The sequence below is a fragment of the Dasypus novemcinctus genome, chromosome 12 (assembly GCF_030445035.2).
Source record: "Dasypus novemcinctus isolate mDasNov1 chromosome 12, mDasNov1.1.hap2, whole genome shotgun sequence".
Lineage (NCBI taxonomy): Eukaryota > Metazoa > Chordata > Mammalia > Cingulata > Dasypodidae > Dasypus > Dasypus novemcinctus.
This window is the reverse complement of record NC_080684.1, coordinates 51,923,021-51,949,898: the sequence shown is the minus strand read 5'-3', so window position 1 is coordinate 51,949,898 and position 26,878 is coordinate 51,923,021. Positions and strand designations below refer to the sequence as shown.

The following is a 26,878-nucleotide window of genomic DNA, read 5'->3' as shown; positions in this document are numbered from 1 at the left end:
TTGACGTGGAGACAGTGGCCACTGGAGGTGCTGAAGTCAGGGAGAGGGAAATAGAGATGTCAAAGGGGGGCATTTTCAGGACTTGGAGTTGACCTGAATGACATTGCAATGACAGATCAGGCCATTATATATCCTGCCATAACCTACAGAATTGAGTGGGAGAGAATGTAAACTACAATGAAACTTCAATCCATGCATAGTGACAATGCTCTAAATACGTTCATCAATTGCAATGAATGTACAACACTAATAAAAAGAAGTTGTTAATGAGGGGGAAAGTGGAAGGTGTGGGGAGTAGGGCATATGGGAATCCTTTACATTTTTTTATTTAACATTTTATATAATCTAAGGATCTTTTAAAATAAATAAAAAATATATCATACAAAAAATAGTTGAAAGTGAAAGGATGGAAAATAGTAGTCCATGCGAATAGTATCCAAAAGAGAGCTGGAGTAGCTGTACTAATATCAGACAAAATAGACTTTAAGTAAAAATGGTTACAAAATTATACTCCCTGAGTATTCATGCATGTATCAAAACAACCAAAAATGTCTTATTTATTTTTTCTGAAGGAAAAACCCTGTCATGGCCCGTAACTCCTCTCGTGACCCACTCTGGGTTAAGCAGGTGGTAAAGCTCCTTCACCATCATTCAGGGCTCTCAATCCTTCCCTAGTTTGGCTGGTTTTGAAAGATTGTGCCTTGGCACTTAACTGGCTAAATGGAATAGCTTTACTTCAAGTACTTGTTGGGGAGTGTAGTTTTGAACTCACTGCTGTTAAAGGTCATCAAAAGTTTGGTTCAATTCATTCATTCATTGTTTTACTCCACTAAGTAGATCACCTTCAGCATTGCATTTCATGTATTACAGTAAATGTTCGGGATTCAAAAATGATTGCCCTTTAAAAGTTTGTGGTATAAACAGGAAGGCAGACATACCACATACCCGGTCATTACATTGGGAGAAATGCAAGGCAATGATGGAATTATGAATAGACAATTGCGGCAGCTCAGAGAAGGTACCTATGTTAGTTTCCCAGTTGCTAAAACAAATACAGTGGATTGGCAACAGGAATTTATTGGCTCAGTTTCAGAGGCTAGAAGGCTTGCTTCCTCCAGAGGTCAGTATCTTCTGGCTTGCTGACAACCTTTGGGGTTCTTCAGTTCTTCTATCATATGACAATGCACATGGTGATGTCTTCTTTCTCTTCCAGGTTCTGTTGACTACCAGCTTCTGGTTGATCCACATGGCTTCTGCCCCAATGCTTAATTTCCTTTGCCTAAAAGGACTTCAGCCATATTGGATTAAGGCCCACCTTCACTAAGTTTGGGCACACCTTGACTAATAGCATCTTCAAAGGCACTTTTTACAATGGGTTCATACCACAGGATCAGGAGTATGCTTTTTGTGGGGACACTATTCAATCCCCAGTAGTACCTAAAATATGCTTAGGGGAGCTTAACAGAAGGCTTCCTAAAGATAGTGAAATCCTAACTATTATCTTAGGTTATGTCTGTTCCTCATACATGTCCTGCTCCTTCCAATTCAGGACCCCTGCTTATGGTATTTTCCTTGCCTGAAATGCTCGACCATTCTATTCCCCAAATTCTCCTCCCTCAGTTTAAACATCCCTTCCTCAGAGAAGTAGTTCTTGACATCTGTGGTACTTTTTGGCTGTATGTATCCCCAGAAAAATATTTTCTTAACTCGAATTCACTCCTGTGGGTATAAACCCATTATAAGAGAGGTCTTTTGATAAGGCTGCTTTAGTTAAGGTGTGACCTGCAGCAGCAATTTGATATTGTTTATAAATGCCAAAAATAGATATTGGATTATGTTTGTAAACTGGTCTGTTCCTGCAGGCATATTAGATTGTATTAGATTCAGAAGTTTCACTTTCTGATTAAATTATGATTAAGGATTTGATTGGGCCACGTCAGTAGGACATCAAGGGGCAGGGACTCACAGAGAAAACTACATGGCAGAGGAGAGAGTTTGAGTTTTGATGCTGGGGTCCCCAGAAATAAATACAGAGGAATAGATACAGCAGAGGCCCCAGGAAAAGAGAGAACCTGACAGTGTAGAGCTGACCTTGTGGAGAGACCGGAGCAGCTGAGCCCAGAAAGAAATTGAGTCCTGGGGAGAGAGACAAAGCTTTATGCCAGTCTAAGCTGAGATCAGAAGGAGCTGAGACCATGGAGTCTTAAGAGAAAGAGGAAGGCTGAATCCTCACAGATGTCGGCAGCCATCTTGCTCCAACATGCAGCAACAGACTTTGGTGAGGGAAGTAATTTACTATAAGCTTCTACCTCAAATAAATACCCTTTATAAAAGCCAACAGAGTTCTGATACTATGCATCAGTACCCCTTCAGCTGGTTAATATATCTACGTTGTATTAGTTTGCTGCAGGGCTTCCGATGCAAATTACCAGAAATGGGTTGGCTATTATAAAGGAGATTTATTAAGAGAAAATCTTATACTTCAGAGGTCATGAAATGTCCAAATCAAGATATCAGCAGAGATGTTTTCTCACCAAAGTTCAGCTACTGGTGATCCTGGTATCCTGCCGAGACCCCTGCATTGCCCTGAAGGCTCACTGTCTTCCAGAGCTCAGCTATGAGCAATCAGGCCTATAGCTTGTCTCTTCAGCATTGAGCTGCTCCATGGGCCCAGGCTCTTCGGGGGCTTCAAACTTAAGTTTCAAATGCTAGTGATCCCTGAGTCCTCTCTCACATGGCAGGGTCAAAATGGCAGCTGTCTTTTGTTGTCGTTGTTGTTGTTGTTGTTGTTTTCTGTGTGCTCCTTTCTGTGTGTTCTCAGTTTATGAAAGACCCAGAGAGAGGTCAGACACCTAACCTGAATCATGCCTCACTGACATAGTCCAATCAAAAGCAATCTAATAAAGGTGCCTTAACAACATGTAATGCAGTCAAAGACTCTCACACCCAAAAATGGATTAGTTCAAAACCAGTCTTTTCTGGGATTCACAAAAGAACTTCAAACTGTCACACACCTCATTCAGAATGGAACTTTGTCCTATTATTAGAGCCTTTTATAAATGGAATGAATATGGGGGGTGTGGGGGTGGGGGAGAAAGCAATAGAAGCAAGAAGATAAAAGCAATGAAACCTGGAAGGGAAGGGAGAGACCAGCAGACACTGACATGTGGCAGAGGAGCCAAGGATCACTGGCAGCTGGCATTCAGGGAGAAAGCGTTGCCTTGAGAATGCCTTGATTTGGACATTTTCTCATCCTATAACTGTAAGCTAACAAATCCCCATTGTTTAAGCCAACCCATTTAATTGTATCTACTTTAAACAACCTAGGAAACTAAAACAACCTCCAAGACTAGGAGAGTTCCTTCTGCTTTATGGGCTTGTAGTACTTTCTCTTTTCTTCAAGGCCTCATTCACAATTATCACTAGACAATTAATTGTGTCATTTCTGTTATCATTTTCACTCTACCAAATATACAACCCTTGAAGATGAGGACATATTTGAGTCCAGGGTTTTATGTTCATTTCCACATCACCAGTTTCTAGTGCAATTCCTTGCGTGTAGTAGGTACTCAAGTGACATTTGTTAAATAAATTAATTACTTTAAAATAGGAGCTAGTCATGGAAAGATGTACAATAGGTAGGGATTGGAAAGGGAGGGGGAAAAGACAGGGAAGCAGGCAGAGAGAACAACATGAGACAAGTCCCAAGGCAGCAAATCACTTGAATGACACCTGTACCACCAAGGCAGAGTTTAGCACTGCTAGACTGCAAAGATTAGGGCCAGCTCAGGAAGCACCTTGCAGGCTATGCCATAAAGGTTCAGTCATAATCTTATACTGCCCTGTGCATGTATCTATCACTGTGAGCTCCTTCATTCATTCAACATCTATTTATTGAGTAGCTACCATGTGTCAGATACTATCCTATGCACTGAAGATTCAATGAGTGAACCAAATAAGCTTCCTTATTCCTGAGAATAAGACCTGTGTCTTGTTCATTTCAGGACTCATACAGTGCCTAAAAAAGAGTCTGACCTGGAATAGGCATCCAAAATCCTTGATGGAGGAAAAGAGGAAGAAAAGAAGAAAGGCAGTGAGATGGCAAGACCATCCCTAAGACTAACAGAATTTTAGAAATGGGTCTACCAGGAGCCAACCTAGACTGGCCCTGCACTACCCCAATCCTACTCAGCAACTCACCTTCTGGGCCCTTGGCAGCCCTATGTCCACTTCTTCATTATTCCCTTGGTCTCTGCCTGATCTGCATGAGCCCCCACCAGAGACCAAATGGAGGCAGTATTGATTGGTTCCTTTGCTGAAGATGGAAAGAAGAGGAAGAGGGCCCTCATTCAGGCTATTCAGGTTACAGAGAGGAAAAACTGGCCCTGGTGTAAGCTGGATCCATGAAAACATCTTCCTAAAGACACATTGCTCGATATAGTAATTGGGTCCTATAGTACCACTACCACAGTATTTCAGACACATAGTCCTCCAAAGAAACTTTTTGAGGGTTGACTTGGGAACCTAAACACTTTATATAACATGTTCCTCCAAGAAAATGCTCTTCTAATTTCTAGTGTTGGCTTGTAGACTTCCCAAAGCTAAATATAAACCGCCTGTATTTCAGGTCCCCTCTATACTCTGGGGCAAGGGAAAACCCTGAAGCAAGGGCTGTGCCTCTTTTGGATCCTCCTTCAGGAACCACACATGGGCCAGCACGTAACACAATGCCTTGCTCATACCTGTGTTTTGAGTAAGAAGGTAGAAACCTGGGTGTCTGATTTGATCTTACCCACAGCTATTTTGGAAAGTACTCAATGAACTCAAATGACCACCACTGGCGTGCTTCCTCAAACCAAAGGTTTCTATATGACTAACTCCAGAACTGCATCAGTAGAGGAGACATTCCAGTCTGTGAGAGTCCAGTTTGTTCAGGGAATGTGATAGCCAACATCTTTCATCTGGTTATGCCAATCTGCCTGGCATCAGGCACAGCTAGAGTGACACCTGCTTACCCAGAGCTAAGGAACTTCTGTATTTGGCATGTGGCCCTGGGGAGGGACTTTGCATGTTTGGCTGTCTTGAGCTCTTCATGCATCCACTTTTGTCTCTAACCAGCACATGGCTGGTGTGCTTGGGGGAAAAACAATAATTTTTGAGCATTTTGTCTTAACTGATGTCTTTTCTGGTTTTATTTTTAAGTCCCTTGCTGCCTATTTTTCAGCCTTCACCACAGAATTTGACTGATGCATTCAACTCACAGCTTCTCTTTTCTTTCTTTTTTTATGAACAAGAATATTAATAAGAAATAGCTTAACAAATGAATTAGATATAATTAACATTTGTATAAGTAGTAATAATAATACAAATGACATATATTTGCTTAGCCTTGTACAGTAAAAAAAAATGTTTCACATATATGACATTATCTCCAAAAATCCTTAACAGGAATGAGCTGTATATGAGAATTCCTTGTTCACAGATGCATCTCTGGGTCAAATTTCCTAGGCTGATGATTGCCAGAGTTAGGAATAAAATACCAGTCTTCTAACTGTAGGCAGGGAGCCTCTTTATTTCTGGAAGAGGATATAGGAAATTTATATTGAGAAACTAGATGGGGGTGACCTAGAAAGGAGCAGGGAGTTCCAGGAAAGCTTATTATTTTAAGACAATGTATTTGATTCAAACCTAGAAGCAAACTTTAAAGGCTTTTGGTAAATGAAGCTCTGTGTTGGCAGGAGGGGTTGTGGAGAATTTTCTACAGTTGTGATATTCCATGTACATTTAGATAAGACCTGGTAGGGAGCTGTATAGTCAATTGCAAGGATAAGTTTGAGTTGGTGTGATCTGAAATATATTTGATCTCCTCTAAAAGTCAAAATCACAGAATCTTGACCAGTATATGGCAATTTTTGAGGACTTTCTAGCCCTAAGATTTCCTACCCTGCTGATAGGTCCCAGCTCTTCTAACACGAACTACAGCTTCCCAATCAGTATTAAAGTTTACAATTCACTCATTCTTTAGAATTCTCTTAGCAAAGGAGGACATTCCTTGGTCAGTTTAGAAAAAACAGTGCAGATTTGCACTGGGGAAGGAATGCATCCTGGAAGATGGGCCAATGGTGAATAAAATAGGTCTCCTTTTCAACAACAAGAATAAAGAAGGAAAGGAAAAGGAGGTTTAAAAACTCAATTTTGTCACAACCTCACAAATGCTTATAGGTAGTGTAAGGGAGAAGGTAGGGAAGTAGTAGAAGCAGTGAATGGGAGACAGAATTAAGTGGCAGAAGAGCTACAAGTGACCTGGCTAAGGGGTTGGGATCTTAATCCTAATCCCTTGGGTCTAAATAGCAATTGTAACTTTCCAAGTCTATTCCACACTTATCTTAACTAATTTGGGAAAAAATTTTAAAAAAGACTCAGTGGGATCAGGGAGGCAGACACCATTTTCATTTAGTAGGTGAAGAAACTGAGTTTGTGGGAAGTTCAGCATTCATCCAGGGTCACATTGCTGGGGAGAGCCCAGAGTGGAGGCACAGACTCCTGGTTGTAGGTCGGGTCCCTTCCAGGAGGCAGCACCATACTCCATGGAGGGGAACCTTGGGGGATGGGACAGAGTGAGGCTGGCGGGGAGGAGTTTCTGTAACTGCTAACCTGAGAAGGAGGAAGAATAAGGAAAATGATGGCCACGCTGGTGCCAGGAAGTCTGGGTAGAAGAGGCTGGGAGGCCCAGGAGAAATCTGATCAGGAACTGGACTGAGACAGTGCCCGGAAGGATGAGGAGGGACAGGCCAATGTGGGAGATGGAAAGGAAGAGGCAAGCCCTGGAAGTTGACAATGCGTGGAAGGAAGGGCAATGGCCTGTGGAAAATAACTGAGACTTCTGTTTCTGAAACCATGAAGTGCTGTCGTTGCCACTGCTCCTGTCAGGTAAATCCATTCAAGGTTTACCTGAATGGAATTGTTATATCATTTCAGCAGAGATGACCAATGGCTCACACAGTCTTCATTTTTAAAGAGACTGCTCGTCTCACTCCAGTGAGCACCACGTAAATTTGCCTAGTACATGGCCTGTCAGAGACCAGGCGTTTCCAGAACACCTGCCTGTGGTGTCAGAGGCAGTGCCCAGGGCCTGCCCCCATGCTCACCTCCTGGATATTCTGCTTTGCCCGGCTGTCGGAGGGATGCAGGATGGTCCCCATCACCTTCATGTTGCCACAGACAACCAGGGCTTCGTCGGGCGCGTCCGTGTTTATTCCTACACGACCATGACAGACAACAGATTCTGGAACTTGTCCTCGCTGCCATAAGGCATCACTGTCATTTTCAAATTGCCCAGGGTTAGAGGCCTGGAAGAAGGACATAAAGATATTGTAATTAAAGTTTCAGCAGCAGGAATGGATGATCACTTTATTCTTCATGGCAAAACAAGAAAAAAAAAACAAAAAAAAACCAACAATATTATCTAAGTCTTTCACATAAGAATCCTAAGTTGGAACATTCTGACATAACTGAATAACTCTGTGGACCCAGAACAGCCAGAGAGGCCTCCCTAAAACTGCCCTGTCTCTCGCTATTATGAGGTCTGTACATCATCATTTGAAACATCCAATTTCTATTACATATATTGGAACTGAGAATGTAGTCAGTTATACTGGATGAATAAAAAGGAAGGAGAATAAAACTCAAGATGCCTGTATTTCCAATAATAATAATAATATTAATACTAGAAATTACATCAGAAAATATTACAAGTTTATTAAAGCTCAGATAAATAAGAACAGATAACATATAGCTAGGTCTTTTGGAGTTTCAAAATACTTTTGTATATATGATTTCTTAGGTAATGTCAAACAATGACATCAAAAATCCATTTAATGCACCCTAACTATTCCCTAAATGCTGATGATACTGAAGGAAAAATAACTACTACATTTGTTGTGTGCTAATCCACACCCCAATTCCACGAGATCTGTACAGTTATACTCCTTTCGATACTAAGGCTCAGAAAGGATAAACAAATTGCCCAAGGCCACACGCTAATAAGTGCTGGAACTGGAATTATACTTCCCCTGAGAATTAAATAATGCCTCTAGCTTGGCCTATTTCATGATATCATCTAGCAGTAGAGACCTGGAAGAATGTGGTCTTCAAATAAATTCCAAGTGAAACTACTGGAGAAGGAAAGTTTTGGAGATTTAACTTCAATAAAATTATTTGCCAAAGAATTTTCAAATGTACCCCCTTCCCGCTCACTTCCCTTGCAGCAGTTGAAGTTATTTTCAAGTATTTTTAAGTAGGGATCTCTAAATCCCTCAAAATTTTCACAACAAAATTAATTTGTTTTTAAATTATGGCATCATCTTCTAAATGTGATTTTTTATGTTTGAGGCACGTTGTCAAAATTCAAACAAACAATAGGAACACTCATCATCTAAAAAGTTAGCACAATGACTTCACTTTTTATGTTTGTTGTGTTATATGAGACACCCCAAGCTCAGCACCTGAGTATGCATAGGTTATATCGAAGAATACTCAAGAAATAATCAGTAACAATGGTTTCCTCGAGGATGGTGATTGGGAGATAGAGAACCTGGGGTGGGAGGGAGATTCATTGTTCACTATATATACTTTTATTTGGTATTGTTTGAATGTTTTACCAGTTGTATGCTTGTGTTACCAGTTTAAAAAAATAGTTAAAAGAAACCACAAAGTTGATTTCTTAGTTTGGTTCAGGTAATTAAACTAAATTTTAAGTGTCTTGAACTTCCTATTTCCCTCCTACCTGTCTGAACCCTAAACTATTTGGAAGACTCAACCACTGATATCCGATAGACAAAAGCAATGAAAGAACATAAAATAACAGCTTTGAACATTAGTTTGTGTGAATTCACTTGAACAAAGAGCTTTTATGCAAGGTTCCTAGAGGCACTGCTGGTTGTAAACGGCAAATTGGCTTTGACTCAAATTCTCATATAGTGAACAGTCAACTAAATCCAAAGGTGTCCCATATAAAATATCGATGAATTTTGCTCTACACTGAACATAATGAGCCACTTCAAGGAAACACAAAAGGACAGTCATGGATTTTTTTCTTAATGAGCTTTGGGATAATTATCATTATATTGGTACCTTGATACTAGAACAGCAGATACAAGTAGATTCAATTTTTTGGAACAACTGCAACAACCTCACTTTCATCAGATGAAAACTCAAATCCCTACAACTATTCAAATCATTTTTGGAATGGGCACACATCTACAGTGTTCTAAATATATAGCCCTTTGGAAGGGGTTGTCATCAGTAATAGGAAGTGTGATAAGATCTGTGAAATGTTTTCCTTTTCCTGCATCCACAGTCTTAATGTGTCACAGCAAAATATGTGGCCTCTTTTTGTTTTTGTTTTTTTAAAGATTTATTTATTTATTCCCCCCCCCCACCACCACCACCACCATGCCTTGTTTCTTTTCTTCTGCTCTGTGTCCATTTACTACACATTTTTTTCTGTATCTGCTTGTCTCCCTTTTGTTGTGTCATCTTGCTGTGCCAGCTCTCCACGGCGCACGGGCCAGCTTTGCCTTCACAAGGAGGCCCTGGAATGCGAACCCAGAGCCTCCCATACGGTAGATGGGAGCCCAGCTGATTGAGCCACAGCCGCTTCCCTGTGGCCTCTTTTTGGAATTACAAAGTTGTATTCACAAGTGACCCAATAGTGGTTGATTGATATCAAGCATCAAAATGAATTAAAGTTTCTAAAATACTTATTTTATTTGTCCTACAGTCTCATAATTTAGGGAAGACCTGAACATTTTGGTCCAAGTTATGGCACAAACTGTCTGTGTCACCTTGGGGCAGTCATTTAACCTTGTACCAGTTTCCCCCTCCAAAGAATAATTATAATGTTTTCTTTACCCATCTCACAGGGTTGTTGTGGGAATGAACTGAAACCATGTGTATGTGAATAGTTTGTAAAAACAAAACAAAACAAAGAAACTCCTTTGGGAAGCATTATGTGCATGCAAGGAAATAAATCAATATAATAATTTCTAATTCAGCCTCAACATGCTCTGCCTGGCACGGCAAACACTGTTCAACCTATAATCACTTTATCTGCTCTCCTTACCAATATTCTTGGGTTCCAGGGGAAATCCATTCACAAAGAATACAATATAAATGGTGTCCCCAGCAGGTACTTGAAATTAGAAACAGTAATAGAGTAATGGGGGGCCTACTCCATTTAATCGTGGAATGGAATGCGAGAATTTCTTTGCTTTAACATTGTTTGGACTTCTAAAGCAGCAGCTCAAGAGCATATTAGGAGAGCTTGTGCTGCAGGTGGCAGTTCTTAGGAAATGAAATTTTTCCCACCTTTCTGAAAGGGCTCCAGGAAACACGCCTAGAAACGTTGTCAGAGCTATTCAAAGTGTGGTCTACCCATCAGCATCATCAGCATCACCTGGAAGCTTGTTAGAAATGCATATTGTTGGGCATCCCAGACATACTGAATCAAAAACTATGGAACTTGAACCCTCTAAGTGTGTTTTTACAAACTCTCCAGGGGATTCTTAAGCATGGTGAAGTTTGAGAAGGCTTCCTCATGCTCTATATTCCTGGTCCTGAGCTACCCCATGCACAGCAGACAGAAGGTTCTGCCGAGCTTCATCCTCAGAGTGGTAGAGGCATTATTTTACAAACTGAATCCTTTGGGTAAGTGAAAATTCATCTGAACTCCGAAAGTGGTGGGGAGAGATGCAGGAGCAGTTGCAGTCAGAACAAGGTAAAGAGCCCGTGAAAAGTGAGATGGTACGGGCGACAGCTCTGCTTGCAGCTGAAGTTTTCTGTCTTTCCCTGCTTTCTCAGTGTTTCCCATCTCAGGGCAGGGCAGCGGAGCTGTGAAGGAAGAGTTCTTGGAGATGTGCTTTTTCTATTCTTCTGGAAAAGAAACTGGAATAATTTATAAGGTTTCAAGAAGAGGAAACCCTAGTGTGTCTTTGAAGAGCAGACAAAAGTAATCTTTCCTCCCACTTGAAACACAGTACTCCAAGCCCGGTTTACTTATGTATTTGTGAAGAAAGGTGGAGCTAAAGTAAAGCCTAGTGATTAACCAGGGGAATTGAAAGACCTCCACTGGGGATTGCTCCCCAAAACAAAGAACTGAGAAATAAATCTGTTTTTTGAAGTAAACCTTAAATTGGTCAATTTAAACTACAGGACCATAATATGCTGCTACAGCTATTTGGATTGACAACTCAGATAAACAATTCCTTGGTTTTGCCTACCATTCTCTCTCTCCAAGGATAATTCCGACAAACTTGGCCTCCTGTAATCCGTCCAAGTAATAACCTCTTCTATTTGGAGAAATGAGTTCTTAGCCCACGAAGTGAATCAGGATTTGCTAAGTGCCATTTGCAGTTCTCCATTTAATGTGGGTCAGGCGTTGTAACAATATTAATTGTCAAATACTTTTCCTCCTGTTATTCATTCTGGAGCTCAAATTGGCAGAAGCAGGACATAGCCTAAGAGGCTATACCTGGCTTTTTTGTAAAATATGGGCTAGTCTGTCCTCTGTCCAATCCATATAGAAATACCTGTGTAGAGTGTCCTCTGGAATCTCAGGGGCACCAGACATGTTCTGTGGACATTTCTTAAATTCACAATAGTGCCTTTTTTTTTTTTTTTAAGGCAGTAAAGGCGATTGAACCTAGGACCTCATACATGGAAAGCAGGCACTCAACCACTGAGCTACATCTGCTCCCTCATGAGAGTTGTTTTTCATTTGTTTGTTTGTTTTGTTTTTAGAAGGTACCAGGCATTGAACCTGGGACCTCACACATTGGAAGCAGGCACTCAACCACTTGAGCTACGTCAACTCCCTAACAGTGTCATTTCTTAAATTCAGTTTTTCTCTTGGTTGATTTAAACATTAAATAATTATATAGACTCAAAAGTACTATATATTGTATGATTCCATTACATAAAATGTAAATATAAATCAATTTACAAAGATGAAATTTGATTAGTGGTTATGTAGGGCTGGGGAAGGACTACTAAGGGGTGTGAGTTTTTCTTTTTGGAATACTAAAATTGCTCTAAATTTTTTTGTGTGGTGATGAATGCACAGCATTGTGGTTACACTAAAAACCATTGATTGTACACTTTGGATAGATCCTATTGTATTTGAATACATCTCAGTAAAACGGCTTAATAAATAAATAAATAATTGTGCAAGAACAGCCAGAAATAGCAGCTATGTACAGCAGGGAAAGCAGAGAGAGGCTGAGAGGTGAATTTTCTTGTTTATTTGTCTGTATTTTATTATTAGCATTATTGAAATAATGAAAATTCTCTAATAATGATTGAAGTGATATATGCACAACTATATGATTATACCAAATACCATTGATTGTATACTTTGGATGAATTGCATGCTTTATTAATATGTATCAATAAAATTGATTTATTTTTAAAAATCTGCATTCATTTTCATTTCTATGTTTTGAGGCTAGAATGAAATAATATCAATAAGATATTTCACATTTAGGGAAGAAAGAGTTTGTATTATTGCAATTCTTCTTCTCACTGCTGTTATTAGCGTAATCTTTATCTTTCCCAGATCACTCACAAAATATCAAAAAATTCTGGCTAGGAAAAAGTTGCCAAACCTAGAATAAAATCTACTTTTAGAATATAAGAATTTAGTGAATAACATGACACCAAACTCTGTCCTGAATATAATTTAATTTTTCAGTATTCATACCGAGCATGACTTCAGAATCTTTCAGAATCAAAATCATTCTGAGCTAACCTATCATTGTGCTTTGGATATTAGAAAGTGTGGATTATCAGAGAGTTCTGGCGAGCTGAGTGCTGAAGAGTGCCCTATAGTATTTTCATGAGCGTGTGTGCAACTGTCACAGCATAGCTTTACAGCAGTCACCAGCGGGAAATGGAGAGCCCTTGTCACCGGGTAAATTATTCAGAGTATGCCCGTGACAAGCAAATTGCCTAATTCAGGCCTAATTTACACAACTCAGGGCAGTGCTTTTCATGATACTTTCATGATAGTTAGAATCTTTTATGCTAACTCTGAAAAGAATGGCATTGCTTGTCTTTACTGCTTTCTATTAGGATCAGAAACGAACAAGCAACCTCGGTTTTCAGACTTGATTTTAAGTCAAATTTGTTAGTGAAGCAAAGCAATATCAGTGCGCAACAGATGAGATGTCAAATATGGCATTGAACCCAACTCAAGGATGGACGGGGCAGCTTTGGGATCACTTAAGAGCAAAGGAGAAAGCCCCACCTCCCTTTGCCCTAGAAGAGGTTCATTTGCTACAGGTTATACCAGGCCGCACAAAAATGCAGCCTGGGGAATGCATCCTTGGCACCCAGCCCTGTCCCCACCCTGGGACATCTAATCCTATAAGTGTTTGACCTCATTTCCATCATTACTTCACCTCCATTAAAATGCTGAGATGTAGTTTAGGGATTTCCACTAAGAGGTGGCCTATAACTTCTAACAGACTGAAAGCATTACACCAAGACCCCTTTGTTTCAGAGTAGCTCCAGGCAGGCAGTGGAAAGTGGCCAGACTCCACCTCTGCTAACAGGCGGGTCTTCTCCCCAGGGCCTCAGGTTAACAGCCACGTACCTGGACATGCCCAAAAGGAAGGATTTTCCCAGTTGGAGTTGGCATGTCCTCCCAGGATCATTTCAAAGACCACGATGACACACAAACGCTGCGCGGGCCGCCAGGATGTGTGGTTACCTGTTACCTCATGCCCCTGGCATTCTCTAGGGTGGCTAGCCAGGCCTCACACAGCTGCAGCTGCAGCTGCCAACAGCTTTATGCTTTTGTGGCTGCCAAGGCTCCCATCCACAGCTGTGACCAATCATTTATTCAGCAAAATGTGCTGAGCCATTACTATGTGCTAGGCAGGGTCCCAGATGTCCCTGGGGTCACCAACCATGTGGGGGCATGAAAAGGCCCTCCTACCATCTTCCCCACTCAGTAGACTTTGAGGTCAGAGAGAACCGGGTTACAATCCATGCTCCATCATTGTGGTCGATAAATAGCATACTTCAAGCATGCCCTTTAAAATACAAATTCTACCTACAGGGTAGAAAAGCATGTGGAATCCAGAAAATTCAAAGAACTGAGCTTACCCTTACAATGATCCTTTCAGAGATGTGGGCAGACAACAGATAGAACTGGTCTTGGTTAGCAGCATAGAGTCCAACCACCAACATGAAGTATCTAATTCAGAAACAGCAGAGCAATGCAAACACATCAGGGCACAGACATATCGTTCGTGCAATCAAAAGTCACCCAACAGTACTAAGAGAGTGAATTTACCAGAAGACGTTGTGTATTTAAAGGTTGCCTTTTGCCTTCCCTTCTGTTCTAAGTTGGGCCTTCTGTGACATGAGAAAGCAATTGGCCTCTCATGACTGTTGAGTCGGTCCTTTGCCCAGTTTGTGGTATTTGTGAGCTGCTGTGCAGGCCCCAGAGCACCAGGACTGCAGCCCTCCCCTGGAAGATATCTGGTGGGGCCTGGCTCAGCCATGCCTGCTGACTTGGGCAGGCTCTCCCTGTGCGATCCTGGGCCCTCAGACAGCCCTGCTCACGAACACACACGCTCCAGGAGGCCACCTCAGCCATCCCTTCAGGCAAAGTGCCCCAGCCGCGTGCCCCAGGCCCGAAGCAGGACCACCCAGCAGGGTTTGCCCCCACTGGATCCTGCTCCCCCCAGCCTGCTCCCAGCCCCTATCCTGCACCCTCCACATGCCCGAATCATGACTTCAGTCTGAATGAACCCTCTCCTCCATTTGCTTCCAAGGTAATTTTCACCAATATTAATTCAGTTGCTTCTTCCCATGTACCTTGACAAGAAAAATTTTAAGATTAGACTACCTCTTGAAAATCAAAACAAAAACTATCCCTGTTGGGGAAGCCTTTGCTTTAAGAAGGACATGGGAAAACTTCACCAGCCTCTTCTGTAATGCTCTATAGATTCTCCAATCCCTACAGAATGAGAGGTCTTGCCTCTCTAAAGTAAATCAATAATGGTAATAATTACCACCATTATTATAATTAGCTACCATCTACTGAGTGCCCAGAATGCGTCACACACTGAGCACTTTACCTTATTTCATTCCGATCCTTACAACGAACCTATTGAAGTAATATGTCATTATAGCTTCTGTTTTATATATTCAGAAAATGAGTCTCAGAGAGGGTAAGTAGCATGTCCAAGGTCACCCAGCTAATAAATGGCAGAACCAAATATTCACACTCAATTCTGTCCAGCTCCAAACCTGTTCTAAACCAATAATTCTCACTCAAACTTGAGTGTGCATTAGGATTACCCAGAGGGTTTATTAAAAGACAAATTGCTGAGCGCCACCCCAGAAGAGTTGGTTCAGTAAGTCTGGGTTGACGCCAGGGAATCCACATTTCTAACACGTTCCCAGGTGATGCCGATGATGCCACCCTGGGTGCCACACTTTCAGAAGTACAGGTCTAAATCACTAAAGCAAATTTACTTTCTTTTCAATCAAAAAGGCTATAGGAGACCTCCAGGATTCAGAGCAGTATGACTGAGACGCACTTTCATGAGATACAGTCAATCCTCAGTCCTAGGTGGCAACGAGGCATGAATATTGGGCAACTCTGGAGAACCACGGAGGGAAGCTGGGCAAGCAGACTTAGGGGGGGCTGGAGGGTGGGCACTGCGGGGAGTGAAGAGGAAAGAAGAAAGCTGTCTAATGGCAAATGTGGTATGTTAATAAAGAGAGAGCCGGAGGAGGGAGGGAAGCGGCTTAGGGAGGCCCAGGGCGCCGGGAGGCGGGCCCAGAGGAACGGAGGGGCCTCCTGGGGACTGCGCGGTCACACACAGCGAGCCACCACGCTGGGAGCACCTCTGATCAGGATTGGGTTTCCCCTTCTTCCTCATGTTATTTGCTGTGGTTTCGCTGAAGTGTAATCTTCCAAGCGTCACTTTGGTGACCTGGTCGGCCAGTAGGTCGATTCTAAAACAAACAGGAGAAATACCAAGAGACTGTAAGAGAACACAGGGTCTCTGATCACGTCTAAGCCATTCTCAAGTATGTTCGGTCCCCAGCTCACTCCACAACGCTGAGGACAATTCATCCCAGCTGGTTACTAATGAACTAGCCACAGCATGGTCAGGAATGGCTCCCAGGGAAAGCCACCCAACAACCCTGGAATGGTAAGAAATGCTCAGTCAGCAGCAGTTCAAGCCCAGGCTCAAGCGCTGCATGCTCCATATACTACAAATGGCTTCTTTTACTTCCACATGGGGAGAAAAGACATAGTTCATGTATGCCTCTCAGTCATGGTCCTCATCCCCTTACTGAAGAAATTTCTCCAAGTTCCTGATGAGCTCCTTCAAACCTTCTTCACATATTTGCACTCACCCAGCATAGCTACGGGAGGCAACCTCCTCCTAGGGGAGACCACCCACAGCTTGTCTGAACCAGAATAAACCAGATGCCCAGGTGAGCTTTGTAAGGATTTCTGCTTGAGCCGGGCAGGCAGTAGGGCAAGCTTCTTCTCAGCCCAAATGGGACTGACTCGGGGTCAAAACAGTGAGATGTTTCAGCTGCACCTCCACTCCCTCCAAAGCCGTCAAAAACAAACCCCACTCCGAGTCTTTCCGCAGAGAATCTAGCTTTGGACCTCCACATTGCTTTACATAGTCCCAGGCATGAGAATTTTCCATGTTGGGACCCATTCAGCAATCTCTCAAAGTAGCTTTTAAAAAATAAGGAAATAGAAATTGTCAGCACAGCTTGAATCCAGAACCTTGAAATTAATTCAATCAGTCTTGTGCTGATTCAAGTGAAAAAGTAAAAGAAAAATCTACCCATAATCTCTCAAGGAACCAAAGTTAGTAGTAAGGTGGCTAGCAAGGTTGTTGTAATACATGATTATAAAAATAACGATGATAAAAAATGACCTTTTTATAAATCATTTTTTTGCAATTACTTCAATGCATTTTACCAATTTCATTCTTTTTTTAACTAGGATATATGGGTGACCTGGACAGATGCAGTCCCTGCCATCAGATACCTCTGAAGTTTGAGATACTGCTAGATATTAAGCACATTGCTGCTCACTATTGCAGACATTTTAATTTAATTTGTCTCCTTGTGGATTAACTGCTGTCCAAGTTTGCCCCTTAAGATTTGGAGGCCTCAAGGCTGAATAAGCCTTCTCGGTAGTTACCTGGTGACAGCCTGGAGCGACGGCGCGGGTAGTAACACACACAGAAGCTGAACCCTCTCCCACTGAAAAGAGGCCTGGTAGAGAAGTCAGCTTGTCAAAGGATAACTACCCCCTGGCGTGGGATAGGAGCCAGGAAACAGGGCTCAGAACTGCTTAGGAGAGCCAGGGCCACAGAGGACACGCTGGGTATGCAGGGAAGAGGCAATCTTTCCCAGCAGTATCCTTTGACACTTTTTTCTAATTTTAGTAAAATAATCTCCCAATTTTTTAACTGGAAAATTTTAAAACCTAAAAGTTGAAAGAATAGTACAAGGTACACACATATAACTGTTACCTAGATTCACCAATTTGTTTGTTTGTTTGTTTGTTTTGTTTGTTTGTTTTTTTATTAAGCAGTTTTATTGAGATATATTCACATACATATGATCTATCCAAAGTGCATAATCAATGACTTTTGGTGTAATCACAATGTTGTGTATTCATTACCACAAAAAAATTTTAGAGCAATTTCATTTTTTTTGATAGGCATGTGTTCATAATATTGATATATTGTTATTAATTTAGTTTCTACAGTGGGTTTCCTTTTAAATAAGCAAGATAAATTGGGCAAATAGGAATTCAGAAATTCTTACTTAACAGGCTTGAAAATCTTTTTGCTTCTATCTGCTTGGGACTGTTCAATAGCAATTATTTGATTGGTGGCTTCTACCTGTATGGAACAATTTTTAAAATGAATAAATTAGCTAATAAATAAATTTATTAATTAAAATGTTCAGTAATAAAGAATGTTCAAGTGCATAAAAAAGTTTCCAAGGCGCCATCCTAGGCACTGGGCAGGAGGGATGGGTTGGTAAAAGGACATATAAGACCATGACCCCTGCCTTAAAGCACTGTGCTATTGGTGAGAAAAGAAAGAAATACATGAGAAATTAAACAATGAAAACACGAGACAACAGCAGAGCATTTCAGGTAAGCAGTGAAACATCAAGAGCAAAACACAGGAGCAAAGCAACTCAAAGCATTCATTCATTCATTCATTTATCCTATAATCTTATTGAGCGCCTACTATGCAACAGACCCTGGAGATAAGAAGCAAACAAAATAAACAAAAACTAGCTTACATTTTAATATGAAGAAATAATGATAAACTAACTAAATACTGTATATAGGAAATACGACATTTATTCGGTACTTACTACAAACTCTTCTTGTTCATCAGTGAAAAGTGGCAAGGGCATGGTAGAGGCCGGGACTGACATATACTGCTTGTGTGTGTTCACATTGTAACAATTATTCTGGAAAGCAGCTGCACAACCTATATCAAGAGCTTGAATAATGTTCATATCTATGAAATGTAAATTCCCCTTTTGAAATTTATCTTCATGCAAAGATGCAGGTACATGGATGTTCACTGAAGTGTTATTAATAAAAATGAAAAATTGGGAATAAACAAAATTTCCAAGAACATGGGAATTAACAAGGTATATCCGTACAATGGAAAATTGTATCATCTTTGAAAATAATATTATGGAGTCCTTCATAATATAATATATTAATAATATAAGATTAATTCTAATAACAGGAAAAAAAAACATGAAAAATTAGACAGCCAAACGGTGTAGTCAATAGGACCCCAAATGTGAACACAATTTATTTCGTTATTCCAAGATTTTCACAATGGATTTCATATTACTTCCATAATCAGAAAATAACTTTTGTTGTTTGTTTCTTTGTTTTTCTTGGTTGAAGAGCTCAGTTTGAAGAAAGAACAGTGTGGCAGTTTGATATTATTTATGAATTCCAAAAGGATGTTTGATTATGTTTGTAAATGGTCTGTTCCTCTGGGCATGATACCCTTTGATTGTAGTAGATTAAGTTGAGATGTCTTTGATTAAATTATATTAAGATTAGGGCTTTACAATAGAAGAAATACCATTGTGGAGGCAGTGACCCATGGATGTTCTGGGGTTAGGGAGAAGGAAAAACAAGTGCAATAGGGGAACATTTTTGGACATGGGAATCATCTGAATGACATTATAAGGACAGATACAAATCATTATATATCCTGCCATAACCTACAGAATTGAGTGGAAGAGAGTGTAAACTACAATGTAAACTATAATCCATGCTTAGTGGCAATACTCCAAAATGTGTTTATCAAGTGCAATGAATGTGCCACAGTGATGAAAAATGTTGCTAATGTGGGAAATGTGGGAGGTGTGGGGAGTGGGGCATATGGGAATCCCCTATATAATCTCTGTAAAGTTTATGTAATCGAAGTATCTTTTTAAAATATATAAAAAGATTAGGGCTTTAGAATGTAACAGTCCCCACCCCCTTGGTGGGCTCTATAAATGGACATTCACTCAAGAAGAACACAGAAACAGATACACAAGAAAAGAGAGTAAGTTCCATAGACTCGGCAGAGGAGAGAACTTGATCCTGGGGTCCTGGAGACCGATGAGCCATTTTCCTGATAATTTGCAGCTGAAAAGACCAGAGCCCTGAGCAGCTAAGAAGGCCAGGAAAGAGATGAACCCTCCAGCCTACAGCTGAGATCGGAAGACGCTGCGACCATGGAGTATTAAGAGGTAAAAGGAAGGCTGAACTCTCGCAGACGTTGCCTGCCATCTTGCTTCAGCACACGGCAAAAGACTTTGGGTGAGGAAATACCTCTTACGGCACCTTGAGCTGGACTCTTAGGGCCTTGTAACTGTAAGCTGCTACCCCAAATAAATACCCTTTATAAAATCCAACAGATTTCTGGCACTTTGTATCAGTACCCATTTGGCTAGACCTCAGCTTCCCCAGGTCTTTCTCAGGGCTCACTCAGCAATGGAACCAGGACACGCAACGCTTTGCTCACCCTTGCACATCTTCCCTTGGCCGTTTCACTTGCATGTCACAGAATGTGGCACAATGTGTGCTCAGGACTCATTTGCTGAACAAAGGCTGCCTTTTCTCCTCAACTATCGTGATAACGTTTTCATGGAAAGCATTAAAAATAATAATATTTTACAGCTGAAATGGGACCTTGGGATTATCTAGCTTTACTTCTCATTTTATAGATAAAAAAACAAAGTACTAAAGAAATTAAAGGATTTTCTTAGGATCACGTTGCTTGTTAGGTGCAGAACCACATCAGGAAAGTGAAAAGTCTGCTAACCATAGGGAAAGAAAGCAGTTAACCATACTGTGCTGCCTTCCTTCCACCATTGCCATCTGAAAGCATGAATCTGGAACATAATGCATTTTTATGAGAAGGCTGGAGATAAGTAAAGTTTTAGGAAGAGGAGGGTTTGTCATCAGATTAATATTTAGAGGATTATAAAGTATCAGGAAAGTTTTGGCTACTCATCCAACATCTTTACCCATTATTTTAAAGTCTCTGAAAATGTCTTCCTGTGCAAAAATTTTATTTGACTCAAGATCTACCAATTCTTATTTACAAAGTTGTTTTAATCCCAAGTAGCATCAACTAGAACATTTAATACTTAGACAGAAACATGCATATATAGAACATTAGTTGTTATTGAGAGGAATGATATTAATAATTAAAACACAGTTTATCCATAAATATTAAGCTATATTTTTAGTAAGTGTTAATGTGGTATTCTAAAGATGCCCTCAAATTCTTTGACCCTTGTCTTATGGAGTGGTGGAATCCATGTCCTCTCCCCCTGAATCTGGGTGGTTTCTGTGACTAAAGTGATACTTTGCCAGTTTCTGAGCCCAGTCTTAAGAAATGAGCACCTTCTACTTCCATTTCCTGTATCTTAGAACTCTGGTTCTAGAATCAATTCACCACGCCATGGGGTAGTACGAGCTATCCCATGGAGAGGTCTATGTGGATAGGAGCCAAGGCTCCCAACCACAGCCCTATTCGAGCCATGGTCAATGGCCAACACAAACTTGCCAGCTATGTGAGTGAGCCATCTTGGAAGTGAGCCCCAACTCCATTTGAACTGCCCCAGCTGATGCCTCATGAACTGGAATAAGCTATCACAGCCAAGCCCTGACCAAGATGCAGATTTGTGGCCCCAAAAAATAATAGCTATTGTTTTAAGTCACTAAGTTTTGGGATAGTTTGTTATACAGCAATAGACAACTGGGGCACTTGATAGATATTGGCTGATTGAAATTGAATTAAATGACTTACCTTAACTCCAAAAGCTTTCAAGTAAAATGTTTCTATTGGCTTCAGGCCCATTTGGGTTTTGACAAATTTTGGACTTCCCCAAACCTGGATATGGATGGTTATCTGAAAATGGTTCTTCTTTTGGCAAACAAAAGCTTCGTCTGCTGGTGAAAAATTAAATCCTTTGTCTGTGAAAACTCGATAGCCTATATCAGGACTATGAAAAAAGGAAACAAGAAAGCAGTTGTCCAAATTATTTTCTACACACTTTCTTTCATTAATAATATTAATTGCATAAACATTTTAAGAAAGTGTATTGTGGAAAATGGCTTTTGCTATATTTAATCAATTGATTTTCTTGAATTTTTACTGAGGAAATGAAAACAGTATTTCAAAACACAGCTGGCTCTTGCTTTTTATCTTCCCACAGGGAAGAAGCACAATTCTTGCCAAATGGAAGCATTATTTCCTCAGACTGCCTTTCCCCTAAGTGCTTTCTAGACTTTTAATTTGACTCCATACTACAATAGAAAGATACAGACTAGAACTTGAGAAGTCACACTGCCTTACTCACTCAGGTTTGTGAATTACCTGGGATAGAATTAATCTCTTTTTTTTCCTTAAAAAAAAAGCCCTAAATTTAAACAGCGATATCACACTCAAATAATTACTCAGATGAAAAAATATCCAGCCTAGTGGCCGGCATACATAAAAGCAGAACTGGTAAGAACGATCAGGAAAGCTTTGAACCAAAGCCAGTCAGACTACTTATTGAAAACCTATTTTCACTAGAGCAAAGTCATTTCCTTTTTATCCTCCCTATCTAAGAAACCTACCATATGGGAGGGTGTCTAACAAGCCTTTTGCTTTAATGCCATTGTTGAAATGTTTTCAAAGCAATGCTTTATGCAGTACATGTTTAATTAAATACCTTTTTAATGCTAGTAAAAGAAAACATATTAAATACCTAACACTGTTGTTAACCAGAGAGGAGAACGTAAAAACTGAAACTTCTTCAGTGAGTTTTTCCCTTGCATGTTGCAGTTATGGAAAGTGAATTTGAATACATCAAGGTTCCTAATTGTGGGTTCTTCCTCAAGGAAGAACGTTAAGTGGAGGAAGGCAGCATTCACTGCTTGTGCTAATTCTCTACTATGTGGTTCTTTGCATCCTGGGATTTCAATTTGAATGGCTGCCATTATAATGAACAAAGAGTTTCTAAATTTTCCTCTAATTCAGAGACAGAAAATATTAATGGGTCTCCTGGGAAGAGAGTGTTCATGTTTTTTACAAGTTGAGCACCACCCCAATGGACCAAGTCAGTGGGTCACTGATCACTCTCAAGTAACAAATCAGTCAAATGCTCCACAATCAGAGTGCCTGCCAGCAGCAAAAGAAAATCCAGTGAAAGAAGGACTTGATAAAGACCACATGTCTTATGCCATCTGGGAAATGATATTGACTAGTTTTCTAGAACTAATCTGCTAATTTGCTCTTTTAAAGGCTAGATGGATTGAATTGTATAGATTTTCCTACAGAGGGTAATAAGAACTGTCTTGGCTGAGGCAAAAGGAAATATCCTTTTGTGATGTTAGATGTTCCTTTATCAAAAACTCTGAAGGAAGAAAGTAAGGCTTACAGCTCAGATATAAGCATTGGCTTGAAAAATTAAGGAAAACTGTAAGCAGAAATTGAATCAAGCAAAAATAATTATACTGAAGATTATTCTAAACCTTAAACACCAATCTCTGATTATAGAAGCCTATTCTACTTGTCCAAGAATGGCAATTCTGTTTTTTCACAAGTTAAGCATGAAGTCAATTAAACTGATCTTTTTAAAGCTCTTTCACAGCACAAGTTTTAAAACTTATTCTGAAAAAAAAATTTTTGAGACATTTTCAGTTTCCTTATGTGATTGATTTTAGGTAATTTTGGGAAACAATATTTTTGTAACTAATTAGACAATAATTACCTAAGAAGAGACAAGTGTTTTTCTTTTTCAGTGGTATCGGTTGCGAAATCAGGAGGGCTTGAATTCTAATCTGAATGGATATTGCCTTCCTTTTCAGCTTAGGAAAAGTGATTTATGACTATACATAAAATAAATAAATGTACCTCTCTATCTTTGAATTGGTATCACTATGTTCTCCTTTATTTTCCAGATGAGTACTATTCAAACAAACTAAAAAATTTCCTCAAGTAAGACTAGAGATAACACTTATCTAGAATACTTGATCAATTCAAATACCAAGAGGCTGGGAACTTAAAGTTTTTAATTAAAACACTGTACATGTGTGTGCTGGTTTAATTCATGTGTCAACTTGCTAGATTATGGTGTCCAGTTGTTTGGTCAAGCAAGCACTGGCCTGATTGTCGCTGTGAAGGTATTTCCTTGATGGATTTCTATAATCAGTTATTGGATCAACAGCTGATTTCATTTACAATAAAGGAAGGAGATTGCCCTCAGCAATGTGGAGAGTCTCTTCCTCCAATCAGCCAGAACTTAAGATTTTAAAAGTCAGAAAGAAGAAATTTCTGCCTACGCTTCAGCTTCCCTTGAGGAATTCAAACTTGTCAGGCGTCAGAACCCAGCTTGCAGGCTTGCCCAAAGGAGTTCAGACTTGCCAGGCCCCATGGTTGCATGAGTCAATTCCTTAAAATAAATCTCTTATGCACATACACACTAACATATATATGTGTATCCTGTCAGTTCTCTTTCTTTGGAGAACCCTGACTAATACAACATGTATGGCAGTTTCTTACGCTGGCCCTCACACTTAAGAGAGAACATGGAACACTCCCCAAAAGATCATCAAATAAAGGCTAAGACTCAAAACCAAAACCTGAGAACCCTTCATTTTTTTTTTCCTAATTGACAGTGTCAGGCACAATGTTGTGACATTTCACAATAATGTTGTGACATTTCAGTGATACAACTAGTGATTTGCTTTTTTGCATTCCTATTAAACACACCAACTTCCAAACTCTATTTCCTAAGCTTTGTACCAAGGAAAGGATTTCGCCATTCAAGTTGATCTAACATAAAATCTTAATACAAATTTTACTCTAAAAGAAACTATGCTTGAATATGGAAAACACCAAGAAAGCCCTCAAGTTTATCACCCCAACAGTTCTCATTTCATATTGTATTTATTACTTGAGACTCCTATGCTTTAGCTGTCAACATTTTTTAGTGTTTCAAGAAAGCATTTATAACCAATGAAAATTCTTGAAGACTTAGGTAAATTATATCTTAATGCATAAAAAGAAAGTTTAAAGGATGTTTAAGAGCAGTAAGTTGGAGTTTACATTTATTTTTTGAAAGTACAATATATTAAAAAAAAATAGGGTGAAACTTTTCCTGATGAAGGACATTTTATAGTATTTTATTTTATTCGAAGATAAAGAAACCACTGACTACGATTGCTGCAGGGTATATTGACAATAAACTTGAAGATAACTGATTTGCAGCATAGATGTTGGGGATGTTCACTGGCTAACAATTTAAGGTAGCCCCCCAATTTTTTTCTGTGAATTGTAAATTAACTGCAGGATTAAACATTAGTGATTTGGGAATTCTCCATTTGCCAGCTTTTAGCTTCAAGCGGGTATGTGATCCCAGAAGGCTTCCCTCTCTGCCCATCATTCGGTGGGTAAATTATGAATTAGAATTACAAGTCTGGATTCCTCTAGGCCAGAAACCCTTTCCCTAGCCATTCACTATTTAGGATGCAAAGCATAAGCAGTAAACAAACACCTTCTCGTTTACTCTTTCCATTTGATCCAGGCTGGCATCAAAGCCTTAGGATTTAGTCCTAAGAATAGCACTGCCTTGGGCTCACTCTCTAGCCACCACAGTGGGTTCCAAAGGCCACTTACAGTTTTTCATGATGACTGTTTAACACGCTATGCCAAGGAGCACTTTGGTATGGCTGCCACTTCAGAGCCGGAGAGCACTGGTCCACAGGCATCACACACTGTCCCTCACTGTCCTGTTCTTGTACTTCGCTGCTGTAACTCCTATTTGTCACTGCAAAGAAACTGGTGAGTTAGATCTTCCCTGCCACTTCTTTTTCTTAGACTCACAGATAGATGCAAGGAACTAGTCCATAAACCACGTATGAAGCAGAGTCTTAGGAGGCAGCAGGCATGCTGCTAACTTTGCACACTTATCTGTGAAAAGGGCAGCAGCAGCTTGAACTCGGTGATCCTAAGACCCTGCCTGGGCACTTGTTGGAAACTTTGCCCTCCCACCCCCACCCATCCCAAGTATCTGTCTACTCTACTTTCTGCCAGAGCTTCCTTTTACTTCCAGACTGTGTGGTTCCAATGAAGTCCACTGCGAGCTTCAGGCAGGGATGTGACCCAAGCTTGAGCAATCTAAGTACAGCATTTAGCACTTGCATCAGTTATTGCAGCAGTGTGGACACGTGCCCTAATCTAATCCAAGCAGAGTGAATCTCAGACTTCAGGGACTGCAGATTTAAAGATGCTCACTCTTTTCCATTGGATTTGAACTTGCAAGCTATATGTCCAAGCTCTGCTGGCACCGTTTTGAGACCATGAGGGAAAAGTCTGTCTGTGAATGACGCCAGCATAGCAGAAGGTAGAGTCAAGAACAGAGGGCACCCTGGCCCTAATGATATGATTTGAGTTCTGGAAACCAACTCTAAACTCTCGACTTACAGAGACCCCTTTTTTGGTTTCAAGGTAGTTTGAGGTTTTTTTTGTTTTTTCTTTTTTATTAATTGCAACCAACACATTATAATTTGTTACAGATCCCTTGTGGCACCAAAAATCAGTGGTTCAACTAGCTTTTCGAACTTAAATGAGTCATTTATTTACTGAGTGTCTTCTTACTTCTCTTGTCTGCAAAGCAGAAATTAAAAACACATGTCCTGCCCCTCCTGCCACATTACACAAGCAGAGAAAAGGAGACAATAGAAGCAAAAGAATTTTCAGAAGCTAAAAACAAGCTAAAGTACAGAGAAGATCTTGTTAGTATGTAATATCAGCCATATGAGATTGCCACTTTTGTAGATTAAATATTCTCAAGTTTCATATGCACAACCTACTATTTTTGCATAATCTTTGCAAGTTGTTTGACATAATTTGAGTATGCCTCCCAAACTGTACACTTCAACCTTAAGTAATTTTTAACATAAAATGCTGTTGGTATGTTTGCTGTTTCCCTTTTAACTCCCCTATCATCACTCATGCCTGACATCAGAAGTGAAAGGGAAATAGTGGTGGTTCTTGAGAGCAGGTGCAGGCTGCACACAACTACACAGAAATATGCCACTGGCTCCAGTGGAGTGTGCACTTAGCCCACAGATTGAAAAATGCCAAAGATGGCTGGGTGTTCCTTTACTCAGCTAACCTTTCCTTTCTTTATGCTTCTACTGAGAACATCCAAAAATAAATAAATAATAGAATTTGTCACGTTGCTTTTGATCCCTAATGCCACTGACAATGCATTTTTCTTGGGG

The 26,878-nt window shown here is 40.2% G+C and overlaps 1 protein-coding gene across 1 annotated transcript in view; it reads right to left on the bottom strand.

Annotated features, from left to right (window-relative positions):
• Positions 1 to 26,878, bottom strand: part of MYRFL (myelin regulatory factor like) — a 140,521-nt gene that overhangs the window by 59,321 nt on the left and 54,322 nt on the right. The window contains 6 exon segments of the mRNA XM_058308416.1: positions 7,149 to 7,349; positions 14,167 to 14,257; positions 15,922 to 16,032; positions 17,884 to 17,960; positions 21,411 to 21,606; positions 25,269 to 25,419. Of these exon segments, the coding sequence (XP_058164399.1) occupies positions 7,149 to 7,349; positions 14,167 to 14,257; positions 15,922 to 16,032; positions 17,884 to 17,960; positions 21,411 to 21,606; positions 25,269 to 25,419 (827 nt within the window).